At 44.9% G+C, this 17381-nt stretch overlaps 1 protein-coding gene across 10 annotated transcripts in view; it reads left to right on the top strand.

The window, feature by feature from the left end:
• The window catches only part of SIN3A (SIN3 transcription regulator family member A), a 290548-nt gene that overhangs the window by 181551 nt on the left and 91616 nt on the right, over positions 1–17381 (top strand). For all 10 annotated transcript variants that reach the window (XM_033920021.1, XM_033920025.1, XM_033920024.1 and 7 more), the window contains 2 exons: positions 4549–4732; positions 12510–13083. In XM_033920021.1, coding sequence (XP_033775912.1) covers positions 4549–4732; positions 12510–13083 — 758 coding nt within the window. The remainder of the gene's footprint in view (positions 1–4548; positions 4733–12509; positions 13084–17381) is intronic.

Genomic DNA, 17381 nt, shown 5'->3' with positions numbered 1-17381 from the left:
CTGATCATCAAATTGAATTGTGTATTAAATGTTCCACCTTGCAAAAGTGTTCCATTAAAGCCCGTCATATTCAACGTGAGAAGCTGTATGGCATCTCTATGGACATCGGAAAAACTTCGGAACCGTCACCTTTGAAAACTCATACATCAACATCGGGAAATCTAGCATCGGGGAAACAAGTCTCTGAACCATCCACTTCCCAGCAAGCGTTGCAGGTCTCTATAGCATTTAGTCTCTTGAGGCAGACCATGCATTGTTGCCATCGATCTAAGGATTTGCAGGTTCTCTCCTCCCTACTACATCGATAGTACCGGCTGGTGAGCCTTCAATACTGTTCCATGCTGCTCACCAGATGTCACAGGCTTTGATGACATCGAGTCTCTTGATGCAGGCCAAAAGACATCGTCAGCATTCTGTTGAGCTGCAGGTTGTTTCTCTCATATGGGGTGCATCTTCTGCCAAGTCACCCATACCGAAACAACTTGTTGTATGGATGGTACTGTCTGTTGAGCAGTTGCTACTGGTGCACTCTTTTTGAGAGAAGATCAATCAGTTCTTTCACAGGGAGATTGCCACTGTTTATAGGTCGCATTGTATGTGTCTCCTACACTCAACTCCCTTGGTATCGGCCCATCCTGCTTATACCACTGTGAGGCATCAAGGTGCCAATAACATTGATCTAATGTAGCATTGAAATACTGCTCAGAGATCTTCTATAAGGCATCCTGGTTCTTTCTCTCGACACCAATCTTTCTCCAGGCATGATTCTTCGCATCGAAGTTCTATTTCTTCTCAACAATGCTCTCTTTCGAGACTTAGAACTGTTACTTCAGCCTGTAAGTCTTCTTCTTTTGTGAGGTGTTCCAGGCTAAGACATAGGAGTTTGTCTATTTGTCCTCATCTTTTGAAGAGACATCAGGAACTTCATCAATCCACTTCTGCCTCTTCATCAGACCGGTACTGAAAATGTTGCAGAATTTCTTCTAGACATTTCTTTCCCCAGTTTTCTCAGATTCGAAGTTCGACTCGGAGAGTGGATTTTTCCCTCTCCAAACCCGAGTCTGCTGGTTAAGCTATTCCCAAATGAAGGTCTTCTCCTGAAGAATTCTTCTTAACCAATTATGCAAGGATTTGTCTCTTTCAATGGAGGCTGATACCTCATTTGATGCTTAATTCCACAATATAATGAACTTTCGTGGACTTTCCAAAGATCTCTTCAAATTGCCATTGCTTGAACTGTTTAAACAAATCCTTGTTTCCGTGATGCCGATGATGTCAAGGTTATCTTTTTGTGCCATAGGTTCCAATTCCCCCATCTTATTCCTTAGGCTCCTTGCGTTCGTGTACTTGAGTTTGCGGCCTGTTACTTTCTTGCATCTCCTTCCCTCTTGTGTCCCTTTTGATCCATCAGGATTTCTGTCTTGCCTATGATCCGGTGAGTCTTCCTCACTATCTTCTTTCACGGTATCCTCTAGGTATACCGGTTCCCAAACCATCGACTCTTGGTCGACTGTCGGCTTTCCCCTTCTTCCTAGTTTAAAAACTTCTCAATTTCTCTCTTGATGTTGCTTGCAAGTAGCCTCGTTCCATCTCCGCTGAGGTAGAGTCCATCCTTCCTGAATAGCTTGCTATTCCCCCAGAAGGTCGTCCAGTTGTGCACGAAGTGGAATCCTTCTTCATCACACCAGCGCCTCATCCATGCGTTGACTGCTTGCAGCTCGTCTGCCTCTTCTCGTCGGCTCTGGGTACCGGCAGTATGCTCATTACAACTCGTTCCAACTGGTTTCTCTGTCTCTGGACTGACTGTTTCTTCTATATGACTGCAATTAGACGCTTATGCATTCTACAGTCAGTATGCTCATTACAACCTGTTCTTACTGGTTTCTCTAAACAGATCACTCTTTGTTCTAGACAATCTCCTCCTCATTGTCTAGTAATGGCGGATTTTCTTCTGGATGGAATAAACTAATCCCTCTGTGCGTTTCCTCCAATTCCTCTCTCGCCCAGTTTGCCAGTCCAGCTTTGGCAGGAATCAGCCTCTAGGTTTTTAGTAGCCCCTGATGAGCCACACAGCCATGACACTACTTTCTATTCTAGCCAGGGTTGAAAGTTTTCTCTCAGAAGTCGGAAGTCTGTTGTCACCTCAAAAGGCCGTAAAAGGTGAAATCGGCAGACACTGATTTTTTTTTCCTCATCCTTCCAGACTCTAGCTGTGTCCAGACAACCTTCTTGCAGCAGTCTTACAGTGAGAGGTTAGAGAAACTGGGCCATGATTGAAACATTCAAGATAATGAATGGAATAGACTTAGTAGATAAAGACAGGTTGGAGAGAACGAGAGGGCACTCTCTAAAGTTAAAAAGGGGATAGATTCCGTACAAACATAAGAAAACTGGAACGCTCTTCCGGAGGCTTTTATAGGGGAAAACACCCTCCAAGGATTCAAGACAAAGTTAGACAAATTCCTGCTAAACCAGAACATACACAGGTAAGGCTAGTCTCAGTTAGGGTACTGGGCTTTGACCTAAGGGCCGCCAAGTGAGCGGACTGCTGGGCATTATGGACCACTGGTCTGACCCAGCAGTGGCATAAGAACATAAGAAATGCCTCCACTGGGTCAGACCAGAGGTCCATCGTGCCCAGCAGTCTGCCCACACGGTGGCCCAACAGGTCCAGGACCTGTGCAGTAGCCCTCTATCTATACCCCTCTATCCCCTTTTCCAGTAGGAAATTGTCCAATCCTTTCTTGAACCCCAGTACCGTGCTCTGCCCTATTACGCCCTCTGGAAGTGCATTCCAGATGTCCACAACACGCTGGGTAAAGAAAAACTTCCTAGCATTTGTTTTGAATCTGTCCCTTTCAGCTTTTCCGAATGCCCTCTTGTTCTTCTTATGTTCTTATGTTCAGTCCTATGAGGAGTGGAGGAGATGGGTTTCACTGTTCTAGGCTATTTATATTATCAAGTCTTTAACTTACTTCATATCTGCCTTCCGGGAATATTTCCTATCCCTCTCCTACTTAGCTGTTGGCTTCACTTCAGTCAGTTTGCCTTCAAATTTCAAGTTTATTAAAAATTTGTTGTACACGCAATGTCAAATTCTTCAGTGCGTATAACAATTTAAAATTAGGAAACAAACACAACTTTATACAAATAAACATACAGTGTATATGTAAAAATAATTACCAGTATAAAAGGAAAGGAGGGTGAACTACAATCTTTAAAGAAAATAGAGATACATTTAGGGAAAAAACAACTGGAGGGTAATAAAAATAATCTTGAAAGCATGTCTAAGCCTAGAGGAGAAGGTAAAAGAGATTGCGACCTATACTTAAAGTCTGATTAAAATTAGGTATTAGAGCATATGCATTAATGATAGATGAATTATGCTATCTATGTCTCAAATGCGTCCTTATACAAGTAACTTTTTAAAGAGTAATTTCCATGGTCAGATCACTAAACTGTTCATCCTCTGATTTCCAGCTTTGCATAGGACTTGTCAACCTGTCTCTAGTGGTTTGGGGCCCTTAACTTGTTCCACTGTTGCTCCCTTCTTTTAAGCCTTGTGCAGTTTGTGCACCATGATACAGTATCTTCTCTGTACCACTCCTTTTAGTCAGAATTTGTCATCTATATCTCATCATTGTCCTTCTATTTTTCTCTTTTAAGCCCTTTCTCACCCCGGATAAATGACTCTTCATACCTTGGACTGCAAAAGACCCTTGGTTTTCTCTTACAAACAACTATGCTGTACAGAACCTCTTCTCACCAGTTCATCCCCTTCGTTTCTCACGGGTTAGCTTTGCCTATCCCTGGACATCTATTTCCTCATACCTTACACTCTGTATCTCTTTTGCCATGTTTGGACTATACTGCAACTTGGGACATCTCTGAAAGCACGTAAGCTATCGCCCAGTCTGTCTCTAGTTGCATTCTTACGTTCCTCTCCTATAGGTACAGCAGTTCAGCTGCTTGGTCCTCATTCTATTCTTTCATGCACCTCTCCTGTCTGGAATCTTTTCCAGAAGGGAAGGTCGCTTTGGCCAAATAGTTTTTCTACAAAATTTCTTTACTTCATTGGCCAACTCTCCCCCAATAAGCTAGGGAGTCCCATATGTGAGAATATGCTGCCTGCTTGTCCTAGGATAAAGCAGACAGACAGCAGACAGATATTCTCACAAGTCACCCACCTCCCCTGATTGGCTTCTTAGCTTGCTTACAGAATGGAGGTACCATGAGCGGGCGTCCTGCAGGAAAGCACTTGCGCATACGTGGTGTGGGCAGTTGCGAAGTTTCTTAAAACTTAGTGACAGTACATTATTCATGCTGTCTGTACCGGGCTCCATGGATAACGTCACCCATATATGAGAATATTTGCCTGCTGTCTCCGGATAACACCGGTTACGATAAGTAACTGTGCTTTATCTGTACAGACTGTATGTTGTAAGAGCATGATTTGAAGATTTCAGCTTAGTAAGTCAGAGTTTGAAAGCTTGTATTAATGTGAACAGTTTTAAGCCAAAATTATCTATACTTTCTTTTACTTTCTAGGTTAAAGATGAAGGAAGAAGAATGGCGAGAAGCTCAGAGAGGGTTTAATAAGATTTGGAGGGAACAAAATGAAAAATATTATTTGAAATCTTTGGACCACCAAGGCATCAACTATAAACAGAATGACACCAAGCTCTTAAGGTCAAAGAGTTTACTCAACGAGATTGAAAGTATCTATGATGAGGTGAGTATATCCCTCGCTGAGCCATGCCACAGCTTGGTGTTTGGGTGAGAAACAGGACATTCTGTTATGTCACTTCCGTATTCCATATGCTAGATGTTCAGTCCCTTCCCACAATCCAGTTCCAGAAATCCAAAATACTTTTTTGAGCATGTGCCTCTTCCCCCTTAGAGTGAGCGCTAGAGCCATCTACAGTTTCAATTTCTGCAAGCAATCCGTGCAGAAGTCTTTTGGTTTGCTTTGCTGCTTTTTCTTATTTTTTCACTTAAGTCTTTTTCGGTGGCTTCAGTGCCATGAGATTTCTTTCCGGTGGTCCCCTGTCGGAGGAAAAGACGCAGTCCCGTGGAGCCGGACTACTGCTTCACGGAGGAGCTTTGGTGGTTCTGTGGAGCCAGCCTGCTGTGTGCCACCATTCTTGGAGTCAGGATCCATTCCCCTGGGAGTTCACTTGCCCACTGACCTTGTAAGGACTTTATGCACAGACTGTATGCATCCGGAGTGAATCTCCCCCAGATTTCAGGGCACAGGCTGCGTTTCTCACCCCCAATCTCATGGAGAGGATCCTTGGGGGGTGGAGGTTACAGTCGATTTTAGTCTAAACAACTGGCAGTCCGAAGATCTTCAAGTCTGGTCATTTTGGAGCAATTCTGAAGGCAGAGAATCCTTTTCCTTCATTCAGCTGCTGTGTAAAAGAGCTGACAGGCTGACACTGCAGAGCTGTGAGGAAACCTCAATTATTTCCTATGGGAACTAAGGGGATGGTTTACAAAACATGTTTAAACTCATTTTTCACAGTTTCTGAGGATAGGGTTCAGGCCCCCACCTCCTCAGACCCCAGATCGCTACTTTTTATTTTCAGCTTTTGTTTATTTTTGGTGTGAATTCGCTGGCAATGTTGGATTTTAAATTATCTTTTTTTTTTTTTTCCACTGTTATATTTCTGCCTCAATTTGGGCTTCCGGTGATGTCACTTAGCTCAATGGCCGGTTAGAGCATGAGCTCTGACCTGATCGAGCACAAAACCCCCTTAATTGGTGCTCTTTTCACTTCCCTGAGGATAAGTTGCAGGCCTTGGACTGCAGATGAATGGCAGAGAGCAATTATGCCGCCGAAGAAGACTGCATCATGTAAGCAGCTGCCGGGAGGCACAGATGGCAGCGCCCTGCACTGCATGGGAGTGAGGTTCAAGATAGTGGCCTGGGACTTGGGGAGGGAAAATGAGTCTGAACAGGATTCTGAGTAAAACAAGCCACAGAGCTTATCCACGTCCAAACTATTACTAAGGACCTGCAGCAGTGGGTGTCAGAGACTAAGCAAGAAGTGGTAGGTGTCAAAGGAAAAATAAAGGAGGCTGTCCGGGACATCGGGCAAGATCTGGGGGAGATCGTACAGTGAGTGGAGGCGGTGGAACAGAGAATAGGAGAACAAGAGGAGCAACTGCAGAAGTTGTATGCTGTGACTAATGAGACACACTCTCAGTCACAGAGTCAGCAATAATATATGGTGCAGTTTTATAATAATTTTTATCAGAGGTCCTTGGGGATATCAGATTGCCTTACAAACAACATAGTTTGAAAGGGTTATTTCCTCATATTTTCCTCATATTACCCCGTGGTACCTCCTCCTCCTCTTGTTCTTTTACTTTTGCTTTTTCTATTTACTATTTAGTAAAAGAACAAGAGGAAGAGGAGGAGGAGGTACCACTGGGTAATATGAGGAAATAACCCTTTCAAACTATGTTGTTTGTAAGGCAATCTGATATCCCCAAGGACCGCTGATAAAAATTATTATAAAACTGCACCATATATTATTGCTGACTCTGTGACTGAGAGTGTGTGACTGTTGTTTGAGTAATCACGGATAGGAAGATTGTTACAGGTGACTAATGAGATGCAGAAGGACTTACTAGAGTGTGTCACTAGGGTGGAAGACCTGGAAAATCGCTCTCGACGAAATAATGTCCGGCTGAGAGGGATACTGAAGAATATCAAGATGCAGAGCTGGTTGTGAAAAGCTTATATGTCCACTTGTTCAAAGAGGCTAAGGATGGAGATCATGGTCAGCTGGTGGTTCCTAAGATTGATCGGGCACACCGGGCGCTGGGCCCTCAGCAGGGAGAATCCCCTCAAGATATTATTGCCTGCATGTATATTTTCCGGGAGCAGGAGCAGTTTCTGAAATCTGCCTGCACTGCAGGCAAGATTATGTGGAAAAATTGTAAGGTGGAGGTCTTTCAGGATCTTGCAGCGCAGGAGAGAGTTCTGCCCAATCCTCGCAGTGTTGAAGCAGCATTCCATTAAATATAGATGGCTGTTTCCCTTTGGGCTTCTGCTTACGGTTAATGGCAATCAAAAAAGTGACCACTATCCAAGAGGCGTGGAAGTTTTTGTGGAAGGAAGGGATGGAGAAGCCTGATTTGGAGGAGCAGTGGAAAGCCATGGCGACTTAAGCTGGAGAAATATCGATGGCAGGAGGTCTCCAGATGACAGCGTGTGACTGGAGCGAAGCAGAAGGAACAGCGGATCTGGGAGACTCGAGATACTCATGAAGACACCTCAAAGAACTTTTATTGTCTCTCTGATTTTTCTGGTCTTTGTTGGTTACATGATTTCCAGTCTGAGTGTGGGAGTCATAGCAGTATGTATGGGTGTGTGAGTGGGGGATGGTAGGGGAGTGTGGAATAAGAGGGCTTTTGATGTCATGGTGGAGGGGTGTGTGAGAGTGTATATGGGACGGGTGGATGGGTAGTGTGGATGAGTCATGATGGGTTGAGGGATGTCACACGAAGTCATGGAGGGAGACAGAATTGGAATGGGAGGGGAGAAGGAGGGGGCGGGGGGTGGGTAGTTTTCAGGGGACAGGATTTTAAAGTGGGATGATGAAGAGAAAGGATGGTAATACTGTCTGTGTTTGCAGTTTCAATGTTCGTGGATTGAATGTACCTCGTAAGAGGCAATTGTTGTTAAAAGAAGGAATATGCGGTGAAGTGTCCCCCTGCGTGTTCACTACTCTGAATAACTTCGTATCATCTACAAATTTAATCACCTCACTCATCGTACCAATTTGAAGAGCACGGGTCCAAGCACCGAACCCTGCAGCACTCCACTTGTGATGTTTTTCCAGTCCGAGTATTGTCCATTCACCCCCACTCTCTGTTTCCTAACCGCCAACCAGTTTTTAATCCACATGAGTATTTCACCCTCTATTCCATGGCTCGCAATTTTCCAAAGTAGTTGTTCATGCGGAACCTTGTCCGAACGCCTTCTGAAAATCCAAATATGCAATGTCGACTGGGTCACCCTTGTCTATCTGCCTGTTTACTCCCTCGAAGAAGAGCAGCAAGTTCGTCAAGCAAGATCTTCCTTTGCTGAAGCCGTGCTGGCTGGTCCTCATCAGATCGGGTCCGTCAAGGTGATCAATGATACGGTCTTTTATCAGCGCTTCTACCATCTTTCCAGGTACCGAAGTCAGACTCACCGGTTTGTAGTTTCCCAGATCTCCCCTCGAACCTTTCTTGAAGATCGGCGTAACATTCGCCACTTTACAGTCTTCCGGAATCCTTCCCAATTTGATCGACAGATTGGCTATTAGTTGAAGCAGTTCAGCTATAGCCCCTTTCAGTTCCTTGATTACCCTCGGATGGATGCCATCTGGTCCTGGGGATTTATCGTTTTTAAGCCTATCAATCTGCCTGCATACCTCTTCTAGACTGACCGTCAACCCAGTAAGTTTCCCATCTTCGTTTCCCGCGTATAGCCTGTCAGCTTCCGGTATGTTGTGTATATCCTCTTCGGTAAGTACAGATGGAAAAATGTGTTCAGTTTGTTGGTGATGGCTCTGTCTTCCTTTAGCAGTCCCTTGGTGGAAAATGCAGTGAAGGTGCTATTTCGGTGACACTATTCCCCTGTGCTGTGCTGTGCCAGAAGTTCTCCCGTGCTATGAGCACTGAGTGTTGGCGAGGCTGTGGCTAGAGGGGGTATTCTGTTACATATGTGGTGGGAATATCCACTTTTGGACCGCTACTGGGAACAAGTCTTTTTGTATATTGGTACATTGTTTTTTCTTCCATTGCCTCGTAAGGCTGTAGTGGCTCGTCAACCACTTCAGATTCCGCTCCCCTAGATGGCACTGGTTCGCAGCAGTTTGAGCGGGTGGCTTCAGGGAGAAGTTCTCTACCAGGGCATGCTTCTTTGGATCTCAGTGTGGATGACTCTTATGACGGATGCCAGCCTGTCAGGTTTGGGTGCTCACTGTGGAGACCACTCAATTAAGGGAGGACATGTAAATGTTGAAGAGGATAGGAGAGAGAGGTGAGCCTTGTGCGACTCCACATATCGAGTTCCAGGGGGAGGAAGAAGTGCCCTTCATGTTGACTGTGTAGGAGCGGGAGCGTAAGAACTTCGAGAACCAGTCATGGACTGTGGAGTTAATGCCTATCTCGGTGAGTTAGTAAATTAGGATATCATGATGGACGACATCAAAAGCTGCAGTGAGGTCGAATTGAAGGACGGCGAACTTGTTGCAAGAATGGAGATGTTGAACTTTTGAGATTAAGAAGGTCAGAAGGGATTCGGTGCTGAAGTTGGGATGGAAGCCGTATTGGTAGGGTAGAAGAATGGTGAATTTTTCAAGGTAGGAAGATAGTTGAGTGGATATGATGGATTCTAGCATCTTGGTAAGGAGAGGAATGTTTGCTATTGGACGGTTGCTGGATGGTGTGGAGGGGGTCTAGGTCAGGTTTTTTCAGTAGTGGGGTTAAGGAGATATGGCCCATTTCTAGGGAGAATAGACACTGAAGGATGCTTCTATTCTGGATCTAATAATTAAGACTAGTCACCATTGTCTCAGCATGGCATATTTTGGAGCTTCAGGCACTTTCGTGCAGGGAACCCTGTCTCTGTACTACAGATGCAGGAATGGCCACTAGGATGATCTCGGGGTTCAAGGGTCTATCGTACGAAGAGAGACTGAGCAGACTGCGGCTCTACACTCTAGAGGAACGCAGGGAGAGGGGGGACATGATTGAGACATTTAAATACATCACAGGACGTGTCGAGGTGGAAGACGACATCCTCTTCTCCAAAGGACCCTCGACCACAAGAGGGCATCCGCTTAAACTCAGAGGGGGGCAATTTAGTAGTGATACCAGGAAGTATTTTTTCACGGAAAGGGTGGTGGATCACTGGAATAAGCTTCCGGTGAAGGTGGTCGAGGCCACCAGCGTGCTTGACTTTAAGAGTAAATGGGACATGTACGTGTGATCCCTATGTAGGACGAATCACTAGCATCTAGACTTATTGGAGTGGGTTAGTAGAGTGGGCAGACTTGATGGGCTATAGCCCTTTTCTGCCGTCATCTTTCTATGTTTCTATGAATTGTCCTCTGTACTGTACATTCCTTTCTACCAAAGGTGATTTCTGCCTTCCATGTCAATCAGGTGGTTTGTTTGCCTGCATTTCATTTCGCAGGCTAGAGTGTGAGGATCAGATCTTACACAAGTTGGATGTCAGGAGAATCTTGCTCCACTATTTGAGAGGGCTAATGATTTTCTGGCTGTCTGATCACCTCTTTGTCCTGATTGCTGCATCTCACTGTGGTTGGTCGACATCCAAGTTCTCGATAGCTCAATGGATTTGCGTGGCCATTTCCACGACTTACATCGCTCATGGCAAGCATCTGCCAGTTTCTCTTAAGGCCCACTCGACTAGAAGTGTTGCTAAGTCATGGGTAGAGTTTCACATGATTCATCCAGATAAAATTTGCACGGCAGCTTACTTGGTCTTCTCTTCATACTTTTACCTGGATTTACAGAGTGGATGTGACTGTTCATTCTGTTTCCACTTTCGGGACCTCGGTGTTAAGGGCAGGCTCTTGTGTCTCTATTATTGCTTTGGTACGTCACCTAGTGTATGGAATCTGGAAAGGACGTAACAGAATGGAAAATTAGGTTTTTACCTTTGATAATCTTCTTTCTGTTAGTCCCTGTAGGATTCCATATGACCCACCCTCTCTGTATACACTCTCTTTGGAATAGCCTGCTTTTTTCTGCCTTAGTTATTCTTATAGGCTTGAAGATTTTCCAGCCAGTTGCCGGTTCCTGTGAGGAGTTTTCTGTGAGTATGCGCATTGCTGAAGGCTGTTTCTTGGGGTGCTCGTTGCACACGGCAGGTTAGTTCTATGTTGTTCCTCAATGTTTTTCTGGATTTCCTTTGTGCCTGTTATTACTTGTTCATGTTTTGCAGAGCAGACCAGTTCAAAAATTGTTTATGTTGCTGGGGATCTTCCCCCATGCCCCCCTTGTCATGGATTTGTTCAGGTATGTTGCTTGGCTTTGGGACTCAACTGTAGATGGCTCTGGCTCTCACTCTAAGGAAGATGAGTATGTGCTTAGAAAAGTGTTTGGATTTCTGCAACTCCTGGATTGTGGAAAGAGTTTGAACACCTAGCATGTGGAATCCTACAGGGACTAACAGAAAAGATTATCAAAGGGTAAAAACCTAATCTTCTATTCTAAACCATACACGATAAATTGTTTGTGCTTCTTCTAATTTAACATCAGGAGATGACCATAAATGGTTTAACTGACTAATATTTATGGGGCTGCTTATGCAATAAACCGTTTACTGAAACACCCAAGATCTGTCATGTCTAGGTAGTATATAATACACGGTCGAGTCACATTATTATGACCACCTGCTAATATCCAGAATAACCACCTCTGGCAGCACGGACGGCAGTCAGGCGCCATGGGAGTGACTTGATAAAATGCTGGATGGTTGCTAGAGGTAACTGGAGCCATGTAAACTACAGTTCATCTATCAGTTGCTGATGGGTGCGTAGTGGTGGATTCATTCGTCGAACACGTTGATTGAGGTGGTCCTAAATGTGTTTGATTGGGTTAAGGTCTGGGGAATTTGTAGGCCAGGGAAGTAGCTGGAAGTCTTGATCATGCTCTGCAAAGCACTCAAACAGTTCTGGCGGTATGACATGTCACATTGTCCTGTTGAAAGATCCCATTGGCCATAGGGAAGACCATCAACGTGTATGGGTGTTCTTGATTGGCAAGGATGCAGAGATACCCATATTGGTTGAAAGTGACTTCCAAAGGTATCAAGGGACCAGACCATTCCAAGAAAACATTCCCCAGACCTTAACGCTGCTGCCACCAGCTTGTGTACATCCAACAGTGGTTGTTGGGTGTGTGTTCTCGGCAGTTTCACATCAGCCACGTCAATGTCCATCTGTTCGATAGAGCTCAAATTTGACTCATTGGAGAAGGCAACTTTCTGCCAGTTGGTGCAAGTCCAAAGTCGGTACTCCTGTGCAAATTGCAGACGTTTTTGTGATGAACCCTAATGAGCATAGGTGCAGTCACCAGCTGTCTTTTCTAGAGCCCCATTCACAGCAGAGTTCTTTGCACTGTCATTTTGGACACACATCTGGAAGCCCCCTGGTTTGTTTGGATGTTGAGTTGCTCCATGTTAGCGTGCCGATTAGAAGCTGACGTTCGCCTCTTGCTACAATGGCTCATACTACCCCATAGTTACCATGTTGGGCTGCTGAAAAGGTTTCATTCATCCATTCACAGTACACTTTATCCACATAATAATGGGACTTGACCATGTAATGTTTTTCAATAGTTCTATATATTTTTCTTTTGTATTGGGGAGGGGGTTGCCACTGCTTATGTTTGACTGTTATAGAACAAATAGAATATTAGACTAACCTGGTAGTGTGTACAGCTTATTTTGGTTTTGGGGTTTTGTTTTTTCCCCTTCAGCGGCAGGAGCAGGCTTCAGAGGATAATTCTAGTGTGCCAATAGGACCACATATGACACTCACCTATGAAGACAAACAGATCTTGGATGATGCTGCAGGACTTATTATCCATCATGTGAAACGGCAGACAGGAATCCAGAAGGAGGACAAATACAAAATCAAACAGATCATGTATCATTTCATCCCAGATCTGCTTTTTGCTCAACGAGGCATACTCTCGGATATTGAAGAGGAAGAAGAAGAAGAAATGGATATTGATGAAGCTACTGGAATGGCAAAAAAGCACAATGGGGTTGGCAGTAGTGTCCCCAAGGCCAAACTTCTTTTCAGTAGCACAGCAGCCCAGAAATTGAGAGGACTGGATGAAGTGTATAATCTCTTTTATGTCAACAACAACTGGTACATTTTCTTGCGATTGCACCAGATTTTGTGCTCCCGGCTTTTGCGTATCTACAGCCAAGCTGAGCGGCAAATCGAAGAGGAGAACCGGGAACGAGAGTGGGAACAGGAAGTGCTTGGAATTAAACGTGATAAGAGTGACAGTCCTGCCATCCAGCTACGACTCAAGGAACCCAGTGAGTACATTCCCTTCTATGTTGCTGCTCATGCATAAGATTCATATCTGGATTCTTCTTAATCAGGGTTTCATTTTATAAAATTTTATGGTGCAGTTGTATTGGAAAGCAGTGTATGCTAACTTTTATTCTTGAGTACTAATCATTTTTTTTTCTGCATTTTTTTAAATCAATGTTGTATGTTTAAAAATAGCTTGCATGACTATTTTCAAAAATTTTCTGAAGTAACTAGGTAATAACCAGGTGAAATAGGGGTTGAAAAATTGCCCTACCTATGTTGAAGAATTGGAGAAGGCTAGAGCTTGACAACGATGCACAGGAATTTCATTTGGAAATACCTACATCTGGTTTCAGCTGTGGACCTAACCCTGATGCAGAGCAGGTGCAGAGTTTGTAGGTACTAATGTGCCCACTATATGGCTTTGGAACTGTGTGCAGGCTTTCAGGATTTCCAAATTGTTTCCACAACTCTATTCTATCCCTGAAAAATGAAAAGATGGGATTAAAAAAAATTCAAATTCATATCATGTTTCAAGAAGGTGCAATAAAAGTAGCTCTCTTGTTACATCCACTCTGGAGTCTGTACAGTAGGTATTCAATCTGTACCCGTGATATATAGCCAAAAAGACTAAGATGTTGTGAAAACCAACAGTAATTAATAAAATACTTCCACAACAGTAAGATGCATTATGTCAGATGGTATATTGATAACACAGTGCAGGCTGAAAGACAATTTTCAAACGGAGGAAAAAGCCTCAGACAAGGGTGCTCCCACCTCCACAATGGTGGAATAGCGGTGGTGGAGCATTCACTTCACCGGCTATAAAACCTCCTTAAAATGAAACAAGTGCTGTGCTGTGTTATGCTTAGCTTGGAAAATATTTCAAGATAAATGAAAAAACATATTCAACTTATCTTCTGTTGATCGGTACACCTTCAAGATAGATGACAAAACATATTCAACTTATGTTCTGTTGATCAGTACACCGATCAACAGAAGATAAGTTGAATATGTTTTTCCATCTATCTTGAAATATCTTCCAAGCTAAGCATAACACAGCACAGCGCTTGTTTCATTTTAAGGAGATTTTTTAGCCGGTGAGGTGAATGCTCCATCACCACTATTCCACCATTATGGAGGTGGGAGGGCCCTTGTCTGAGGCTTTTTCCTCCGTTTGAAAATTGTCTTTCAGCCTGCACTATGTTATCATTATACCATCTGACATAATCAATCTATACCCGTGAACTAGGTCTTGCAGAAAGCCATACACATTGTTTTTTTGCTCCTCCTACATAGCAGAGGAATACAGAGCCTCCTACCAGTGTTCCCGCTAAGGTGCGCTGGCCTGCGCTCGCGCACAAAATATTACATCGCAGCGCAAAGTTTCTCTTCACAGCGCACACACGCGTCGCAAAGGTAAGGGGAGGTAAGGTAAGGGGACGCATTGGGGGGATTGCACTTCCCCACAATTGCCATGCTTCGGTTCCTCTTCTTCCTTCCTTCCTCCCCCCCCCCCCCCCGCGGGACCCTGCGGCACCATCAACTCTTACTCCCTCTAATGTCGGCCCTGCAGCTCCAGACTTCCTCGCACCTTCTCCCCTCCCCCTTTGGATCGCTATTATTTTAAATGTTATAGCCGCGGAGCTGTATCCATCAGTGGAGATGTCTAACCTCGGCCTGCCCCGGAACTCTTACTGCAACAGTGACTTCCTGTTCCTGCCTAGACGGGCGGCTGCTGCAGTAAGAGTTCCGGGGCAGGCCGAGGTTAGACATCTCCACTGATGGATACAGCTCCGCGGCTATAACATTTAAAATAATAGCGATCCAAAGGGGGAGGGGAGAAGGTGCGAGGAAGTCTGGAGCTGCAGGGCCGACATTAGAGGGAGTAAGAGTTGATGGTGCCGCAGGGTCCCGCGGGGGGGGGGGGGAGGAAGGAAGGAAGAAGAGGAACCGAAGCATGGCAATTGTGGGGAAGTGCAGAGCTGCAGGGAAGAGTGTTGCGGTACCCAGCTGGAGGGAGAAGGAAGATGAGGGAGGGAATTAAAGGAGATGCCAGGGCTTGGAGCATAGGAGGAAGGTATGCCAGTCTAAGGGAAAAGGAAGGGGGAGATGTGAGAGCATGGAGGGGGAGCGAAAGATGGAAGAAAAGGAAAGGAGAGAGATGCCAGAGAATCAGGGAAGGGGAGATACCAGACTATGAGGAGAGGTGTGGGAGAGGGAAGGCGAGGAGAGAGATGCCAGACCAATGGGGTGAAAGGAGAGATGGAAGGGGGAGGCATACAGTTTCTGGAAGGGGCATAGAAGGAGAGAAGATGCCATATAGGGGAAGAGAGACGGCAGACAGTGAATGGAAGGAAGAGAGTTACAAGAAGATGAGGAAAGGAGAAACCACAGAAGACAAAGGTAGAAAAAAATTTCTATTTATTTATTGCTTTAGGAGACATGTGTCACTGTTTCTGTGAAGCATTGTATGCAGAGTCCAGCTTCTTGCTGGTTCAATTTAACCTTTGTCTATGTATTTTTATTTTATCCCCCCTTTTACAAAACTGTGAAGCGTTTTTAGCACCAGCCTTGGTGGTAGCAGCTCTGATGCTCAGAATTTTATGAGCATCAGAGCTGTTACCTCCGTAGCTAAAATCCACACTACAGTTTTGTAAAAGAGGGAGGGGTTAGTTTGTGATTACATATTCCTTACTAGGCGAAGGTGTTTTCTGTGTTCTGTGTATTCGAAAGACATGGTTTTCTGTTAGGATTGACGGTGTAGGATTGATCTGTGCTGGTCTGGCTTGTTTAGTTTTACAATGGGTGTATTGATGTACTGCTCACTGCAATATGTAAGATGCTGCCTTTTCCTAGGTACTCATGTGTGACGTGTGGTTTGTTACTAAAAATCATGTTTTTCTTACAGATAGGGGGGGGTGCCAAAAAATGATGGGCCCCGGATGTTACATATGCTAGGTACGCCACTGTATGTAAAGATACCAGAAAGCTGGCGTAGCAAAAACTTCTAAGTTTTGAGTATTTAACCCTCCCACAATCTCACGGGCACTCGTTTCAAGTTTATTGAGATTTTGATTTAAACGCAATATCAAATATTTTCAATGCGTATAACAAAAATAAATTTGGGGAAATAAATAAAACCATTTGAACCAGTGTTCCCGCTAAGCTGCGCTGGCGTGCGCTGGCGCACAAAATATTACATCGCAGCGCACACGTTTCTCGTCAAGCGCACGATCGGAAGAGGCGTACGGCAGATGGCAGGGCGGCGAGAGGAGAATCGGGCGAGTTGGCTCATAACTTGCTGGCGCCCGATATTTTTGGCTCACGGTGAAAAAAGTTTGCTCACAACACCCGCCCGCTTAGAGGGAACACTGCCTCCTACAGTTATTTCTTTCTGCAAATGAACCATGCAGAAGTGTTTCTGATCTGCTCTGCTTATTTTATTTTATTTTTTTTCCTACGTGAGTTTGTTCTTTTCAGTGGCTTTGGTGCCTTGAGGCCCCTTTTTCACAGTTCTCTGCCTGGGAAAGGAAGCAGTTCCCGTGGAGCCAGATTGCAGCTTCACAGGGCAAGCTTCAGGTGGACCTATGGAGCAAGCCTGCTGTGGACCTATGGAGCAAGCCTGGCACCATCAGAGCTCTGGGTCCATTCTCCTGGGAGTAAGCATGCCTTCTGACCTTGTCAGAGGCTTAAATGCAGGCTGTATGCTCCCTGAGTAAGAGACCTCAGGCTGCGTTTTCCTGTCCCCAGTCGATGTTCCGAGGGGTGGAGGTTTAGGTTGGGTCCTGTTCAACTGGCAGCCCGAAGATTCTGAAGATTGGACTGTTTGGAGAAGTTTCTGAGGCAGAAAATCCTTTCCTTTCATTTAAAGCTGCAGTGAGTGAGAAAATAAAGCTGTCAGGCAGGCACTGCTGAGACTGAGTACAGCCCCATTATTTCCTATGAGGAAATCCCGGGGGGTTTGGGGGTGTCTAAAAACATCATCTTTGACAGTTTCTGATGGGTAGGGTTCAGGTCTCCCACCTCCAAAACCCCTATTTCAGCGTTTTTAAAAAATTTTTTCAGAAAATCTCCACATGCTGTTTTTGGTGTGATTTTTCTGGTTGCATAGCCACAGTCACCACACTCAGCCCATTGGAGGCCGCTTCCAGTTTTTCATCATTCATTGGGAGCTCATAACATCAGACCTCTGGGTCTTAACCATCATTCGTCAGGGTTACTTCTCCATTTTCACACCCTGCCTCCAGACCATCCTCCAAGAGAGTCTGCTTTGGACCCTGCACAGTCCTCCCTTCTC

This window comes from Geotrypetes seraphini, chromosome 14 (assembly GCF_902459505.1).
Source record: "Geotrypetes seraphini chromosome 14, aGeoSer1.1, whole genome shotgun sequence".
NCBI classification, from domain to species: domain Eukaryota; kingdom Metazoa; phylum Chordata; class Amphibia; order Gymnophiona; family Dermophiidae; genus Geotrypetes; species Geotrypetes seraphini.
The sequence above is the reverse complement of the archived record's forward strand: the minus strand, read 5'-3'. Positions and strand labels throughout refer to the sequence as shown.